At 36.6% G+C, this 18,926-nt stretch overlaps 1 protein-coding gene and 1 long non-coding RNA gene across 2 annotated transcripts; both read left to right on the top strand.

Annotated features, from left to right (window-relative positions):
* The first annotated feature begins 252 nt into the window (after positions 1-252).
* On the top strand, positions 253-2,513 carry LOC118763435 (zinc finger protein 675-like). The gene is made up of 3 exons (XM_036503084.1): positions 253-261; positions 995-1,334; positions 1,422-2,513. The coding sequence occupies exons 1-3, from the start codon at positions 253-255 to the stop codon at positions 1,928-1,930; spliced, it is 858 nt and encodes a 285-aa protein (XP_036358977.1). The 3' UTR covers positions 1,931-2,513.
* Positions 2,514-8,788: 6,275 nt separating this feature from the next.
* Positions 8,789-18,350, top strand: LOC115209021. Its single transcript, XR_003881307.2, has 4 exons — positions 8,789-9,039; positions 11,190-11,361; positions 17,036-17,191; positions 18,039-18,350. It is a non-coding gene; the product is annotated as an uncharacterized LOC115209021 (long non-coding RNA).
* The last annotated feature ends 576 nt before the right edge of the window (positions 18,351-18,926 follow it).

Raw genomic sequence — 18,926 nt, 5'->3', positions numbered from 1 at the left:
GCTGACTAGAGTTGTCAAGAAGATAAGACTGTGTGCTGATTAAAGTTGGATAAATTTATGAAAGTGTTGCTAAACAAAGGTAACATTGGACAGAAATACAGCAGCAGAAGTGTATGTAAGGAACAAAGTATAAAAACAAAAGCAAGAAAAATATATTAACTGGGATTTGAGAGGAAAAGTAACAGAAAAGAGAGAGAAAAAAATTATAGAATAGATTTTCCCCTTAACACCTCATAAAAGAGATGAGATCATATGACTGAGGTATCTGTGCAAATCCTTTTTTCGAAAAAGTAACCCAATTATGCACAAACATATTCATACGGGAGAGAAATCATATCAGTGTGTTATCTGCGGTAAATCATTCTCTGCAAGTAGTACCCTAACAACACACATACGTATTCATACTGGAGAGAAACCGTATCATTGTGATATCTGTGGTAAATCATTCTCTAACAGTAGTCACTTATCTACACACAAACATATTCATACTGGAGAGAAACCATATCACTGTGGTATCTGTGGTAAATCATTCTCTGACAATAGTAACTTAACAAAACACACACGTTTTCATACGGGAGAAAAACCATATCATTGTGATATCTGTGGTAAATCATTCCCTTACAGTAATAGCTTATTAAGACACAGACATATTCATACTAGTGAGAAGCCATATTACTGTGATATCTGTGGTAAATCATTTGACAGTAGTCAATTTTCAAGACACAAATGTATTCATACTGGTGAGGAACCATTTCATTGTGATATCTGTGGTAAATTATTCTCTCAACGTGGTACTTTATCTAAACACAAACGTATTCATACAGGAGAGACATCATACCACTGTGATATCTGTGGTAAATCATTTGACAGTAGTCAATTTTCAAGACACAAATGTATTCATACTGGTGAGGAACCATTTCATTGTGATATCTGTGGTAAATTATTCTCTCAACGTGGTACTTTATCTAAACACAAACGTATTCATACAGGAGAGACATCATACCACTGTGATATCTGTGGTAAATCATTCTCTAGCGGTGTTCACTTATCTACACACAAATATATTCATACTGGAGAGAAACCGTATCATTGTGATATCTGTGGTAAATCATTTTCTGACAGTAGTAACTTAACAAAACACGTACGTCTTCATACGGGAGAGAAACCATATCATTGTGATATCTGTGGTAAATCATTCTCTAACAGTAGTCAGGTTGCAGTGCACAAATGTACTCATACAGGAGAGAGGTCATATTGTGATATCTGTGGTCAATCATTCTCTCAACGTGGTGCCTTATCTATACACAAACGTATTCATACAGGAGAGAAACCATATCAATGTGATATCTGTGGTAAATCATTCTCTAACAATGGTCACTTATCTACACACAAATATATTCATACTGGAGAGAAACCATATAATTGTGATATCTGTGGTAAATCATTCTCTTACAATAATAGCTTAACAAAACACATACGTTTTCATACTGGAGAGAAACCGTATCATTGTGATATCTGTGGTAAATCATTCTCTAACAGTAGTCACTTATCTACACACAAATATATTCATACTGGAGAGAAACCGTATCATTGTGATTTCTGTAGTAAATCATTCTCTGACAATAGTAACTTAACAAAACACATACGTCTTCATACAGGAGAGAAACCATATCATTGTGATATCTGTGGTAAATCATTCTCTCAAAGTAATGACTTAAAGAAACACAAACCTATTCATACAGGAGAGAGGCAATATCATTGTGATATCTGTGGTAAATCATTCATTCAACAGAGTGCTGTATCTATACACAAACGTACTCATACAGGAGAGAAGCCATATCACTGTGATGTCTGTGGTAAATCATTCTCTCAAAGTACTGACTTCAAAAGACATAAACATATTCAAACAGGGGTGAAAGGAAAAGGGTAGTTTCTATGGTTTCTTGTTTGCTATATTTAATATTCCTGTGTTGTAAATTGTGATGAAAGTATTTCCAAGAATTTTAGATTTTTTCCATTTGTTTATGCAGTTTCCTTTCCATGATGTAAGGGCCTCTATACCAAATCTCCTCCTCCTGACAACCCCACACATTATTCTTTTATTCTTTCTTGAATATCGCATCCTGTAATTACAGCATATTTTATTGTTTATTGTATTTTAAATGCTTTACTCATTAAATACGTTATACAATGACATAAGTTATTAATTATTTTATACTCAGGAATATTGTAAAGTTGTCAAATATGTACATAAACAATGACCCCCAAATACAAAACAGAAGAGACACAAAGGAAGAACATGAGGCATAAGTACAGTTTAGTGCCCCACACCAGACTGATTCCTTGTTAGCTTTTCAATAATGGTTTCTTTAAATTAAACTTTACAGAGATGAGTTTTCAAATGTCCAGATAAGGATTATTTTCATAAAATTGAGAACAAACATTTTGGAGGAGATTCTTATTCTCAACCCCAGCCTGTTTTTATCAACACTAACTTCAGAACTCGAGGTAACCTACCAGCCTCTTGTTCAACTATGAATCTGGTGATACACAAGCCAGACTGGCTAATTTCTCATGAGAAAACAGGGGAGACAGAGGAGAACTTGTGAATGTCCAGTTCTTCCTAGGTAACGAATGAACTTAACAACATAGGCTGGCAGTTAGTGATTTGAGACTTAGAGCTTGTCTGCAAGATTTCCTAGTCTGTTCCAAGTCAAGTAATAAATCTCCCAGTCTCTCATGCAAAAGACAGACCTAACATGGTTATAAGGAGAACTGGAAACTGAAGACACCATTTCAAAGAACCCTATATTCACAAAGGTCGTACAGTATGTCTGTACACGTCAAGGAACCTAGACATAGTTACAATGTGCAAAACAAGTAAACAACACCTGTGATTATTAATGGGGACAAAGGGATATACGAACTCACTCACACATGCAGCTGTGTACATATATGTGTATATGTATAACAGGAAAATAGAAATGTTTTTAGTGTTGATTCCTCATATTTCATTTTCTCATTGCAATTTACATACGTAAAGATGTAAGGAATTTCCCATTAGATATTAATCAGGAGCATCACGGATTATCCTTAAGAAGCAAGGAGAGGGATATAAATAGATTTTCATGCACACATTCAAATATATATATATATATATAATCAGCAGTCACATACAGTTCATACGTATATATACATGAACAAACATATATCATCTCATCAGAGAGAGAGTCTGCTTAGATGAGATGCAGTTTGGTTTTGTGCCGAATAAAAGCACCATTGATGCCATATTCCTGGTTCGACAATTGCATGAGAAATACCTAGCTAAAGATAAACCCCTCTACATAGCTTTCGTGGACTTGGAGAAAACCTTTGACAGGGTTCCCCCGATCCCTTATCTGCGGAAACTGGAGATTGACGAATGGTTAATTAGGGCTATACAGGCCCTATACAGAGAGGCCATTAGCAAAGTTAGGATTGGCAAAGAGTATAGTGAAGAATTCTGGGTAGAAGTAGGGGTCCACCAAGATTCAGCCCTCAGTCCCCTTTTATTCCTCATAGTCCTCCAGGCAATAACAGAGGAATTCAAGATGGATTGCCCCTGGGACATCCTCTATGCTGATGACTTAGCCCTCGTAGCAGAATCACTACCAGTACTAGAGAAGAAATTTTGTGTGTGGAAGCTAGGTTTAGAATCAAAAGGCCTTAGAGTCAATGTGGCAAAGACCAAAGTTCTAGTAAGTAGGAAGGCAAACTCACCACACACCCCTTCAGGAATATCCTATATAGGACAGACTTCTTTCAAACTGAAAGTATTGTCTCACATTACAATAGAGACGTAATACTGAAATAATGTAAGAGATGAGAGATTGCTCTAGGCTCGCATTAGGCAAGAAGTTGAACGTTTTTTTGGGCCTGTGACACTGTGAAACTATCCAACAGAGCACATTAGTAAAAAACACCATCTCACCTGGAAATCCATCAAAGACCTATCAGGCAAAAATTCTGGGTCATCAATTAGAATTAAAGGGGGATCAGCTAAGAAGCGTTTAGAAAATTGGTCAACCCATTTTAAAAACCTCCTTGGGAAGAATGCCAAAATCCCTGATAACCCCACTCTTCCAAGTGTGCCTATATCAGACACGCTGGACATCAACACCTCCCCTTTTACCATATTTGAACTAACAGCAGCCACCAAGCAACTAAAAGCCTCAAAAGCATTTGGTCCCGACAACATCCCAGCTATAATTTGGAAGGATGATAGATTTCACACACTTTTGCTCAACCTCTGCAACCACACACTTTCCACCTTTGTCGCTCCAAAGATTTGGCACTAATCTCAAATCATCCCAATACCCCAAAAAGGCGATTTATCCCTCGTCACCAACTACAGGGGTATATCTCTAATGTCAATTGCTGCAAAACTGTACAACAAACTGATCCTAAATCGTCTTGTCCTTTTTGTTGAACCTTTGCTCCGAAAGAACCAAAATGGATTCAGACATGGGCGCTCAACGCTGAGCCAGATACTATGCCTACACAGACTTATTGAAGAATCAAAAGCATTTAATCGCGATCTTGCAATGGTATTTATAGACTTTTCTAAAGCGTTCGATTCTGTAGATAGGTACAAGATGTTTGAAATCCTTAAGCTCTGTGGGATACCAGACAAAATCATTTCTGCCATCAAAGTCCTCTACACAGATACGTCTTCAACCATCTTAACCCCTGACGGAGAAACATCATCTTTCTCAATCAAAGCTGGAATACTGCAGGGAGACACACTCTCCCCATTTCTTTTCATCATTGTTGTTGATTATGTGCTACGTATGTCAGTTGATAACATCTCTGGCAAGGGCTTTGAAATAAAACCAAGAAGTTCCAGACACCCAGCTGAGTACTTGACAAACACTAACTTTGCTGACGACATCACTCTTATCAGTGATTCTCTCTTCAATGCCCAGTCTCTTTTACAATCTCTTGAACAAGCCTCAAATTGTGTAGGTCTTTACCTCAATGAGGCCAAGACTGAATACATAAACAAGTGCCTGTCCAACAGTGATTGCATCATCCATACTCTCAACAATACGCCCTTAAATATGGTTTCTGATTACAAATATCTTGGGTCATACATATCATCATCTGGAAAAGACTTTCTAACTAGAAAGGGTATGGCCTGGTCAGCCTGTAATGTCATGCATAAGATCTGGTCATCAAATCTAAGTAGAGACTTCAAACTTGAAATATTCAAAGCCACAGTCGAACCAATTCTACTATATGGCTCAGAAACCTGGACGTTATCAAAGAAGCTTGAGAGGCGGTTGGATGGAACCTACACTCGCCTCCTTATGAGAGCTCAAAATCTCTCGTGGAAGCGCCATCCAACCAAAATGCAAATATATGGGAAACTACCACCTGTGTCATCTCTTGTGAAAGGTAGGAGAGTCCAGTTTGCTGGACATTGTTGTAGAGCTGAAAAAGAGGTAATTTCTACTCTTCTCCTCTGGAAGCCATCTACTCGCAATACCAGAGGGCGCACACTCTCCTACCCTGATGTAATCTCCAGGGATACAGGCATCCAGCAACAGGACCTCCATAATGCCATGATGGACCGTGAAGTCTGGCGTAGCATGGTAAATTCCATTGTCTTGACCACGGTCGAACAATGATGATGATGATGTGACACTGCATGGACCCAAAGTAAGGCATGTTTAAACTGAACCAATGTAAAAGATTGCTTGGCGCCCACATTAGACAAGAAGTAAGAAATTATTTTGAAAAAAGTTAAAATGTAAAAATTTGGTGAGGAACAGGGAATTGAAAATGGGAGATATTTTATTATTTTTTTTTTGCATAATTGGAATGTCCGTGATCGAAAACAGGAATCTGCTGGAAAAGAAAGAAAGAAAAGTGATGGGGGGTTGACATGCTGGTGTACTTGTAAGCATTAACCGATTTGGCTGGTATTTCTAGCACGTCTTGCTACCACTGAACAGGTATTTGCGAATAGCTGTCGCGTAGTAGCAGCGTGTGCTACACTAACGTTATTGTTGGGCCCCTCGTATCATTAATAATATCTGATACGAGTTCCCATTTTGTGTGTTTTATTTTTTAATATAAAATATTTAAAAAGAGATGAATCTTCCTAATTTTTTACATTCTTCGGATCTTTTCACTTTGAGCGGCAAATTTTTAACATAATTTCTAGGTAACTAAAAAATTTAAAACTTCGTATACTGGTAGAATGTGTTTATAAAACATCTTTTTCTCTTGGCTTTATTGAGAAAATTCTATAGTTTGTAAGATATTTGGTCTTTAATTTCTTGCATTTCGGCAATTTCAACCAGTCAATGAGGTCAAACGCTTTAGGGCCAGCTTACATTCAATTGCTGCATCCCCTGTGATGCTTTTGTGGCTTCTCCAAGGTTTTTCACCCCAGTTGTTCCACATTTTTCATCCGATTTTGATGTTTTTTTTTTTATTAACTGGCAAATTTATCCAGGCAGGTCACTACTGCATTACTGATGCCTAGAGATACCCACATTTAGGAGAAAAATCGATAAAACTGAAGGGACCCTCCACACCACCACATTTTGCAAAAAAATGTCAAAAGTTGCACATGAGAAAAGTTTTTACACTTTTTTTCTCGACTATTTTCAGCTTTATACCAGCATTTTAGAAAAAAATCTTTCATGCCTGAACTCATTTTTGTGTGGGGGTCGGGTGGAATAAAAGTTGTCTCTACAAAGAAGCAATTTAAAATAAATATACCTTAGTTGTGTGAGAAAATATATATATTCTGATGATGAAATAAAGTATCTTTAAAAAAACAAAACATCCTAACAGACTGGTATGTGTGTGAGAGAGATCAGAAGCATAAAAGTATATTTATTTTAAATTGCTTCTTTGTAGAGAGACAAATTTTATTTTTGCTCTTTTTTCCTCCTCAAACAAAAATTAGTTCGGGCGGGAAAGACTTTTGCTTTCCCTAAAACGCTGCTATAAAGCTGAATATATTTGTCGAAAAAGAAAAGTGTATTTTGTTCAGAATTAATCCATTTATAGGTAGGCAAAGAGGTAAGTAGTAATTTGTCTATATATATGTACATACTATATATATACTAGCAGTATCACCCGGCGTTGCTCGGATTTGTAAAGGAAATAATTATATAAGCATTTTTAGAGTTACTTCCCTTATATAAACCGAGCAAAAAATGCATTAAAAATGCGGAAAAATTATGGTAAATTTTTTTAAAATCGTAGACTCATCATAGACGCGCGCTAATTCCCAGAAGGGCTCGATATGAATCACGACTATAAGATACCCGCTTTTGGTTAAACTGCACCGCAAAATGTGGGAGTAATTAGGAATCTAAATCGGAGTAGACAGATACACACACAACTTCAGTTTTATATATAAAGATATATATATATATGCATACACTACGACTTCAGAAAAAATATATTCAGCGTAAAATATACACAATATGTCACATTCTCTATATATTTAATAACCAACCATGTAACTCACACTTTGGAAATTGTATTTCTGTAAAATGTTGGGAATGGGTAAAATATCCGAGAGTTCCATTCCACCCCGTTTTCCGAACCCGAAAAAGGGTTTTGTGGCATATTAGGAGGTCCCTGGAATTCATTCAACGAAAAAAAAATCCAAAGATTCCAGAATGGGGGGATCCGGTTTCCCAACTCCCCCCCTTTTTTTCCGAAGCATATTAGGAGGTAAAGTACTTGATTCCACGCAAAAAATCCGAGTTTTTTTTTTTCTTAGTGAAAATCGTGCGGGTGAAAGGATCAATGGGGGTAGGGGTGGGGAAATTTCCGAGGCTTCCACCCCATCCCATTTTCTGGACCCCAAAAAGGGTTTTGCGGCATATTAGGAGGTTACCGGAATTCATTCAACGAAAAAAAAATTCCAATGATTCCGGAATAAGGGGTGGGGGACGGTTTCCCACCCACCCCCTTTTTACGAACAAAAATAAGTTTGCAGTATGTTAGGAGGTCAGGGTATTTGATTCCACGCTAAGGCGGCGAGCTGGCAGAAACGTTAGCATGGCGGGCGAAATGTGTAGCCGTATTTCGTTTGCCGTTATGTTCTGAGTTCAAATTCCGCCGAGGTTGACTTTGCCTTTCATCCTTTCGGGGTCGATAAATTAAGTACCGGTTACGCACTAGGGTCGATGTAATCGACTTAATCCGGGTACTTGACGAAACATTGCCATATGGCAATGTTTCGTTTGTCGTAGCACACGTTTCCGTCGATTTCCGTAAAAAATGTAAACACTGAATCGGCCATACATACATACATACACACACACACATACATAGATACATACACACACATACACCGAGTAAAAAATTACACTGAATCGGCCATACATACACACACACATACAGATACATACACACATACATACACACACACATACATAGATACATACACACACACACATACATATACACATACACCGAGTAAAAAATTTCAGTTATCTCTCTCTTTCACACATTACTCTCTCTGTCTCTTCGCACACACTAACAGAAGCACTGTCTGTCTCCCACACCCCATCAAACACACACACGGGGACTTCAAAAAGAAATTCCCTTCCTCTTAGTCTCTTTCGCTCTCATTACTTCAAATATTCCCACAAAGCCATATGTAAAAAAATAAAAGTTTTTTACGGAAATCGACGGAAACGTGTGGTACTACAAACGAAACATTGCCCGAAGGGTATTTAAAAGTGTTTAGTTAACTAGAAATTGTGTTGACATATGCCGTTCAAAAGGAAAAAATCCTAGTAAAGAACTAGGTATTTGATTCCACGCAAAAAATTAGTGTTTGCAGCATTAAATATTCCGGGACAGGAGAGACGCATGCGCATTGAACCTGCTTCCGCCTTCTTGATGACTTGCAGTAAAATGTCTGGCGTCTGAGTTTCTCTTAATTCAGCTCAAAATAAAGCATTATAATGCATTTCTCAACTACTACATATACAACAACACTATCCTTTATGAATCATTTCCGTAAGTATTAAACAATTCAATGCTTTTAATTCTGGAGACTTTCGGTTTTTGGCGTCTCAATTCTTTGTGTCTGTTCTCTGTTTTATGAATATGAGATGACCTTGATTTGTGCGGGTTTGGCTGCTATTTCTACCTATGGAAGACAGTTGTCTATGATATGTTCGGGATTTTGACATCTATTTCTAGCTATGTAAGGTACCTGCAAGGTGGTAATGTAGAAGATGATTGCTACTTACGAGGGACGTTCAATAAGTAATGACCCTGACCCACTTGCAGTTGATTGATCTTGCTGAAATTTTACATGTGCAATTATTCATATCTCTATGGATTACATGGCGAATTACAGCTCTGAACTAATTGTGGTTTCTGATTTCCAGGTGTTTGAACTTAGTCAAGTGTGAAATGGAGCCTTTAGAGTGTCGAGCAGTGATCCGTTTTTTGTATTTGAAAGGACGCACACCATGGGAGACTTTTGATGAAATGAAAGTAACTCGGTTAATATAGGGCGTTACGCATATCAGAAAATCAAAAAAAAATGTGTGTAATATGTGTAAAACAACTTGCTCTAAACGAATATGACAAAAAAAATGCGCTCTCGCGAAAGAGGGGTGGGGGAGAGGCCTCGGAAAATTTATATCGGGAATTTCCGAAAGTGTCTGAACCGGGCACAAAAACAAAAACAGCGTAATAGGTGTAAAACAACTTGCTCTAAACGACTATCATGAAAAAAATGCGCGCTCGCGAAAGGGGGGTGGGGGAGAGGCTTCGGAAATTTCACATCTTCAGTCCACGGCCTTTAAACTAAGAAAAAATAGTGTAATTGGTGTAAAACTACTTGTTCTAAACGAGTATCAAGAACACACACTCACACATGAATCATAAACTCCGTATTTTTGTACATATTTCGCAAAAAAAAAAAAATAATAAAGAGAAGAAATTCTGGTGATGATGCCCCATCATATGACCTTGTAAAACGCTGGCATCGTGAATTCAAACATGGTCGGAACTCTGTGGAAAAGGCTCCCAGATCTGGTCGCCCCCTTCTGCCATTGATGAGGCATCTGTCCGTCAAGTTGAGGCCGCCATTTTGGAAGATGGCGCATAACTATTCACCAAATAGCCCATTAGGTCAAGATTAGTACCGGGTCTGTGGAAACTATCATTCATGACCCTTTGCATATGCAAAGGTTGTCTTCCAGATGGATTCCCAGGTTGTTCACACCTTTTCAGAAGCAAGAACGCGTCGAGTGCTCGAGGATGAATTTGGAGATGTGCCAAGAAGATGAGTCAAAGTTTTTCAAAAGACTGATTGCACAGGATGAAATATGGGTCCATCACTATGATCCAGAGACCAAAGCCCAGTCAATGCAAGGGAAGCACCGTGACTCACCTCCTCCAAAAAAGGCATGGGTGCAGCCCTCCACTGGCAAGGACATACTCACAGTCTTCTGGGACCAGGATGGAGTAGTGATGACAGATTTCCTGGCAAAGTGTACCACAATTACAGGAGCCTATTATGCTTCATTTTTGAGGAAATTAAGAGAAGCTATCAAAATCAAGAGGCGGGGCAAGATCAGCAAAGGCATCCTCCTCCTGCAGGACAACGCTCCGGTCCACAACTTGCGTGTCGCCAGATCAGAAGCACAGGCGTGCGGCTATGAACTCCTCCCCTATCCCCCTACTCTCTTGACCTTGCACCCTCTGATTTTCACCTCTTCCCAGCCATGAAGTTGTTTTTGAAAGGAAAACGTTTCCCAGGTGATGCAGCCTTGATTTCTGAAGTCACGTCGTGGTTGGAGGACCAAGCTGGGGTCTTCTACAAAAACGGTCTTCAGAGCTGCATCAAACGATGGGAGAAATGCGTAACTCTGGGTGCTTCCTATGTAGGAAAAGACTAATAACTGTGCCAAGTTTCGTTCCTCTACTGCTATGGGAAGTGGGTCAGGGGCATTACTTATTGAACGCCCCTCGTATCAATCTCAGAAAGGCAAAAGATACATTTGGTTTGGGTGATATTTGAACTCGGAACGTAAGGGAACATAACTAAATAGCACAAAGATATTTTGTTTGGTGCTCTATCGATTTTTCTATCTATATTCCCCTCCATCCATCTCTGTATTGAGTATATATATATTACTTTATTATTTCAGTGTGCACTCAATGACTATAATGTTTTGCATCTTTGGATATGGCTGCCCTGGTCCTGGTAAAGCATATACAATGGTAGTTGGTAATGTAGAAGATGAGATGATGGGTATGATTCCAAGAGCTGCTATTCAGGTGTTTGAAACAGTTGAATTATTAGTTGAGAAAGGTTAGACGGTAAGTTTCTATTTAAAAACCTGATATATAAAAAAATCTTACATTTTGTGAATCTTCTTGGTGATTATTCAAGAGTTTATAACTGATTGTGAATATTGGTATGGTTTTATTTTTCTGTTAAAATATGCTGCCTTGTATAGTTTTAGCTGCTGTTTCCTTAACTGAGTCAATTGTCTAATCTGTTGTTTGTCAGTTCAACAGTGATTATTTATCTTCATTTGAAATTTTTTATTTGATATCCTCAGTGGTTCTTATTTTGATTTGCTGTCTAGATCTGATCTATCAACCATCCCACTTGTGGTTATCTGGTATCTAGTCCCACACTAACTACATAACTTCATCATTGTATCTCATGCCACAATATTTTGGCTGACATGAAATTGTACCATGTATTAACAGCTGTAAATTGAAAACTGGGTTTTTGAATTCATTAGTACCACATAACTAGCTGTGTTGTCAGCAATTTCTTTCTGGTCGTTTAATGTCGTTGGGCCACATAGACTATATTCTTTTTTATACTAATTTCCTTAAATCTCAGAGGAAGAAATATGTAAAGTTATCCTTGGCAGGTTAAAATTTCAAATTTAGAAGGATGTTGCCAGCAATGTGTGATTTCTGATTCAGTCCTATTGCATGGCACCATAGGCAAGTAAATGCAGGCTAAACAAGACCTTGAGAAAGAATTTGTGAGCTGGAAACTATAAAACCTGTTGTACATGTCATCATTGTGACTGTCATTTAATGTCCACTTTTCATTTCTTACATGAGTCAGATGGAATTTGTTGAGGCATATTTTCTTTTGCTGGATGCCCCTCTTGTCATTATCTCTTGTCTGTTTGCAAGCAAGGTAACATTTTTTGATAGCTAGCCATGTTTTTCATGGAAAACTAGAAACAAATAACCTTTGTATGATGATGATGTCTAGATAAGGTCACACGTGTACAACTGGATTTTTTCAGTTTCTGCCTACCAAATCCACTTGCAAGGCCTTGATTGTTCAGGGCTTGTGGTAGAAAGCACTTGGCCCAACGTGCAACTATGTGTGGTTGAACTGAAACCCAAACCATGGGCATTGTTAAATGTTGTTCTTATGAACTGAAGTTATCTGTGGTTATCTGGTATCTAGTCCCACACTAACTACATAACTTCATCATTGTATCTCATGCCACAATATTTTGGCTGACATGAAGTTGTACCATGTATTAACAGCTGTAAATTGAAAACTGGGTTTCTGAAAATTTAAGATGTTATTAAATGTTGCTGTTGTGAATTTAAGATATTAGATGTTCTGATATCCATGCAGGTATGGAAAGGTGGAGGACTTGAAAACGATGATGATGATTTTGATTTTATCAGAAATGAAATCTGTGATAACCTATTTTGATTTCTATTTTAAATGTTTGAACAACATAGGACAGAAGCCTTGAGTTATTTTTAATCAATAGGAAAAAGGTCAGGTTCTTGATTACTTAGGACTAAGAACAACAAAAATGGAAATGAAAAAAAAAAGGACAGTAAAGCAATTTTTATCATGGGAAATATCCCGGTAGCATTTAGGCTGGAAGTTATTTTTAAGAAACAGGTCTTGAGGGAGAAAAGTATATATGTAAAGTAATAAATGACATTTAAATTTTCATTTGAATGATGGAGATTAAAGATTTTCCATTCTTGATTTGTCAATCGTAATTTTATGGAAATTGTGTGTGTGTGTATATACTCAAATATCGCAGGCTTATCATATATTTTAACTTTTACTAATCTGTTTTGTCAAACCATTTGATAACATAAAAAGTAACAATTATTTACTCAATGTTGTGAAAACTTATTCAGTTAAGTAATGGCACACACACACAGGTGCTGCATTCATGATCATAAAATTGTGGTTTTGATTCCTGGAATGAGTGATGCATTGTGTTCTTGAGCAAAACACTTAATTTCATGTTGCTGCTGGCAAAGATGAGTAATCCTGTGACAGACTGGCATCTTATCCAGGAGTGGGAGAATATATACGCCACAGAATTCAAGATATTGGTTTTATGAGCCCATGTCATGGGAAGGACTTTTTCATGTATTTGTGTGTGTATATATCTCTGTGCCAAAGGCATGTAAAAAGTACTATCTGAATATGATCGATGCCAGGCTCGCCTAACTGGCTCCTGTGCCGGTGGCACGTAAAAAGCACCCACTACACTCTTCGGGGTGATTGTTGTTAGGAAGGGCACCTAGCTGTGGAAACATTGCCAGATCAGATTGGAGCCTGGCACAGCCGCTGGCTTTCCAGACCTTTGTCAAGCCATCCAACCCATGCCAGCATGGAAAATGGACATTAAATGATGATGATGATATATATATACACACACATGTATATGAATAATATGCTTACATTATAAGAATTTTAAAAATTTATGAGAATTGAAGTAAATTTTTTTTCATGGAGGAACTCAAAATAGATAAAGCTTTCAATAACAGCAAGTAGAATATTGGGTTAAAAGAAATCCTTCGATGGAACAAAGGTCAACCCACATCTGTTAATACGACAAATGCGTCTGTCTCATGGGCAGCCTTTAACTCTTTCCTATTCAAAGGGCCTTTTCTTTTTACGCCTGATATTCTACACACTATTTTATATGAGGGGTACTGAAAAATTCCTGATTTTGGGTAAAAGAAAATACATTGGGGAACAGTTATGATTTTATTGAACATATTCACCTCTCAGATTCACACACTTTTTGCAATGGTCCTTCAGTTTTTCTAAGCCCTATAAAAGAACTAAGAAGGTTGGGCCTCCAGCCAAGCCTTTCATGATACACTTAAAACCAGGAACTTTTCAGCACCCCTTGTGTTTGTGTGTGTGTAAAGTTTATGTTCAGTTAAATGAAGGAAAGAAACTGGAGAGTTAAGATAATTATTTATCATTAAAAGATTGTTAATCTTTACTTCTTACAGCCATTTCCATTAGTGCTCAATAGGTAAATTACGAATTTATGCTTTAAGTTTGCATTTATGTGTTATGAGCATAATTTCATCAGAGAAAGATATACATGAAGATATTACACGTGGACCCTTCCATTCTTGCAAGCAGACTAAATAAGGAGTTATTATTTTTGTATTCTTATGTGTGGGTGAATGGTTGACAGATCATTTGGAATATGAGTAATAAGGTAAAGAATAAAATAAAAAGTAAAATTAAAATAAAGAAAATTTTAAATGAATAATATAAATGTAAAATAAATAACAGAATTAAAATATCCCATTATGAGAGATAAAAAAAAGTGTAAATACATAGACATTTACACATATAAAAAAAACCCTAAAAAACATGCAGTTCAAGAATCAATCAATCAATGCTCATAGGTTGAGGATATTTTAAATTGGTGTGTATATGCAGTTGTATCTCGTCATAACGGTTATTCTGATACAGACAGACACACTCAATTATGGACTGTAAATCAAACATATTAAATTTCTCAAACATCCACTTAGAGTAAATGCACACTAGAAAAAAAACCCAAGGATTTAATAACAAACCTAAAATCCAAGGATGGAATTATTGTGTACTTGGACAAAACAAACAAGACCATAGTGATAACTTCCAAATTGACCCAAAGGTTAGATGCCCTGGTAAGTTGGACTTAGGTAGATTAAGTAAAACAATTTTAGATAAATCCATACCTATGCTTAGAAATAAAGTATCTCTTGAACTGTGGTTAAATAGTTAAGGCTATTAGTTGGTTTACTAACATTCAAAATAAGGATAAATATAAATTCTTATAAATAGACATTGACAATTATTGTTCCTCTGTCAACTCTATTGTGTGTATGCATGTATGTGTGTATATCTGTAATATTCAATCATTTTATAGAGTGTTTAGGTGTCGGTTTGGTGCCTAAAATGGGATAGCTTACCTCTTGGGCAGGTAGAAGCTCTTTAACTTAGAAGAAGGAAATCTCCGAAATAAAACTTGGAAGTTCTTGGTTTTGCCAATTTTCATGTCACACCAGCTAAAAAGTCTTCTTCAGCCAATAGGTGAGGGTAGTGCAGTGCAAGCTACACCCACTGGAAATTATTCATCTGCACAAGTACTTCCTGTACACCAAATCTTAGTAAAATCATTGAATTGGTTGGTTGGCAGAAAACCCTAAAAATGCACTTGTAACTTACCCGAAAATGTCTCAGATTCAGTAAATGGCAGATAAACTCATTGTAATATGCTGTTTAAAGCCTGTTTCTGGTATTTGGTTCCCTGATGTCATTAATAGTATGGATGTATATGCCACTGGATTTATTTCAGGAATTCCTTTGTGTCCATTGAGTTTATAAAATATGAGAGAAAGAAAATGGAAATCACGAGACCCTTCTATTATTCACTCTGATCATGTAGACAAGTTACACATGACTACCAAAATGTATTTCAATAGAAATAAGTGAAACAGATTAAGATGAGATAGCTTTTTGTAAGTCATCCACCCCTATGATGCACCTATTTGTATAGCATCCCCCCTGATGAGTCATAGTGATCATAGCAAATAATAAAAGATTCTCATGAATTCCATTTTCTTTCTCTCATATTTTTATGGGGTTTGGCAGCAAATTTATGTCCTTGTCCCTTTCTTGCAGTCGTTAATAACTTATTGACCCCCATCATATAAATTTCTAAATCAAAAATTAGAAATGATAATAAAAAGATTTCCCAGTTAGAAAATAATTCTTCCATTCTTTTTTTTTATCTAATTAATATTTAAAGAAATTAAATGAAATTGCGAAAGAGCAACAAAAATTTAGTCATATTCTATTGATATTGGAGGAATATTTGAAGACTAGTTATTACATTGATATTTGGCAGTTTTAGCTTCAACTTACTGTTCTTCCAGATTTAGGGGTGCTAAATTGTTAGCACCCCTAATGTTCAAAATTGTTTCATTGTTATATAGACCTGCAGGGGTTAATATTGACCCTTTTGCCAAATCCTAGGTTAAAGGAGCATTTTTCCTTCAAATTGCAATTTGCTGGGGTAATACATATCGGAAGCAAAGGATGGTGATTGATTCATTTTTTTTTCTTTTGTAACTTTGATTTCTTCAGGCTCAATGTGTCATGGCTTGTCTGTGTTCTTCAATCTAGTTGTAGGTCCAAGATGCCATGTAATCTTGAAATGAAATCTTTTTATTTAAAATCCTGTAACACATCCATTTTAGAATACACTTTAATTTTAGCATTTGAGTGGTTGGAATGTAAAACAGGTGGAATATTTGGACTGGACACGGCCTTTTTTTACCCTTTAGCATTCAGATAATTCTATGCAATGCAATGCCTATTTATTCACATTATTTTCAATTAATCATGAATTATACTGAAGCTCCAAGATTTTACAATGATGTGATTATTTTTAGAATAACATTGTTTGGTAGGTGTGAGAGGTTGGATTTGGCCAATTTGGACATAAAACAGGTAGACTATTTCTGCCAAATATTGTCAGTTCAAATGCTAAAGGGCTTAAGTGACCAAAAGGAATGTGCTTAGGGTTTTAACCTGATCCTTATTCTTATTCTCCCTTTGTCAACCATATTACACTTTGTGTAATAGGATATAGCTCCTCTCATTAAAACAAAATCTGTTGATCTCTGGTTGCTCTTGTTGCTGTTCGTTCATCTAGTCTTTACTTTTCTATTTCAGTATGAATTCAATGTGTCCTTCCTTGAGATTTACAATGAAGCCATTCATGATTTGCTGAATGACAAAGAGAAGAACGATGTCTAAATGGCTGCTGACAAATCAGGTGCAATGAATGTTAGCAATGGGACTAGTGTTGCAGTTGCATCTTGAGCCCAGGTAAGAAAAGATTGCTGCAAATTTCATTATTACAGTAACATAGATGTAACTGTGAGTGTGTTTTTAAGAGGCTTGTTTTGCAACCTTGTGGTTTTGGGTTCACTTCCATTGGATGATGCTGTGGTCCAGTTTCTTCTACACCAAGTCTCTAACCCATTAAATCCTTGAGAGAGGATTTGGTAGATGGAAGCTGAAAAAAAGCCCATTGTGTGTGTCTGCATGAGTATAGTGTGTATGTTTGTGTCTATTTATGTTGAGATTGTGCTAGTTGTAAACAAATGTCACTGTCATAGAAGCAGTGTTGTTTGTTTGCAGTCTGTCATGAAATTATTTTTGGCCATTGTGCTGTTTGAGTGATTTCTACAGGAAATATTTTCTTGCTAACATGTGAGCTATGATGACAGGAAGAGCAAACTGGTCATAGAAAATATGCTTTAATGAAGTGGATGAAGGTTTAATCCTTTACATTACTATATTTTTGTTCAAATACATGCTTTTATTTCCATAAATTTCAAGAATATTAAAGGATTTAATAATAAAATAACTTTATCAGTATTAATCTGGTGTTTGGAAGATAAATTAACGGCAAATTTTAACAGAAGGGTTCTACTTTAAATGCAATGTTATTACCAGTTCATATTTGCATGTGGCACATTTTGATTTACTGTTTTGTCATGGAGAAACACATGACAAAACAGTGAATGATTTATTTACAAAGCCAAACGTACCACACACATTTAAACTGGTAATACCATTACAGTTATATACTTCACTGCTTCCTTTCTTTCTTTTTTTTTTTTTTTTTGCTTTATAATATTTAAACGTGTTGATTGAATTTCCTTTGCAGATTCATTGGTTGTTGTTGAAGGCCTCCAAGAACCATGCTGTTAGTGAAACCAGACTCAGTGAGTGCTCATCTTGTAGTCACAGTGCTTGGGGAGACCTGCAATGGCTGGTAATATTTTTAGAGATTTAGGACGATTTGTCTCTTGATATTTGTATAATTTTTTAGTCCTATATCTGCTTCTTTATTACAAACAAGGACAGACAAATGGATTAAGTCGATTACATCGACCCCAGTGTGTAACTGGTACTTAATTTATCGACCCCGAAAGGATGAAAGGCAAAGTCGACTTCGGCGGAATTTGAACTCAGAACGTAACAGCAGACGAAATACGGCTACGCATTTCACCCGGCGTGTTAACGTTTCTGCCAGCTCACCGCCTATATCTTTAGTCCTATATCTATTTTTTCATTGTCTACATGAGTGGCTGTGTGGTTAAGAAGTTTGCTTCTCAACCACATGGGCTGATTAAAGCCTTGTGAAGCCATTTGGTAGATGGAAACTGAAAGAAGCCTTTCATATAAATTATGCTTGAATTCATAGGAAATCCAAATTCAAAATTTTTAAAACTTGCGCATGCACATGGCCTCCTATTATTAATTACAGATTGAATGACACCATGTAAAGGGTGATGAATTTTTAGCTTTTTGGTGTTGAAAATTTTTACAAATCTGTGTTTTGAAATATCTCGTACGATTATGCAAAATATATTTTTTTGGCTTAAATGTTTTCATCTAAGCCAGCCCCACCCCATAAAACTTTGCAGATTCTTGAATTAGACTTCACTGGTATTTTTCATAGTGGCAGTGAAAAGGACTTTGCTAGGATTTCTGCAGAGATTTCAGACGTATGTAAATGATAAATTGTTTTGATAGCATAATTATCAGTTAG

This window comes from Octopus sinensis, linkage group LG1 (genome assembly GCF_006345805.1).
Source record: "Octopus sinensis linkage group LG1, ASM634580v1, whole genome shotgun sequence".
Classification (NCBI taxonomy): Eukaryota; Metazoa; Mollusca; class Cephalopoda; order Octopoda; family Octopodidae; genus Octopus; species Octopus sinensis.
Note: the sequence above shows the minus strand (reverse complement) of the source record. Positions and strands in the feature narration are given on the sequence as shown.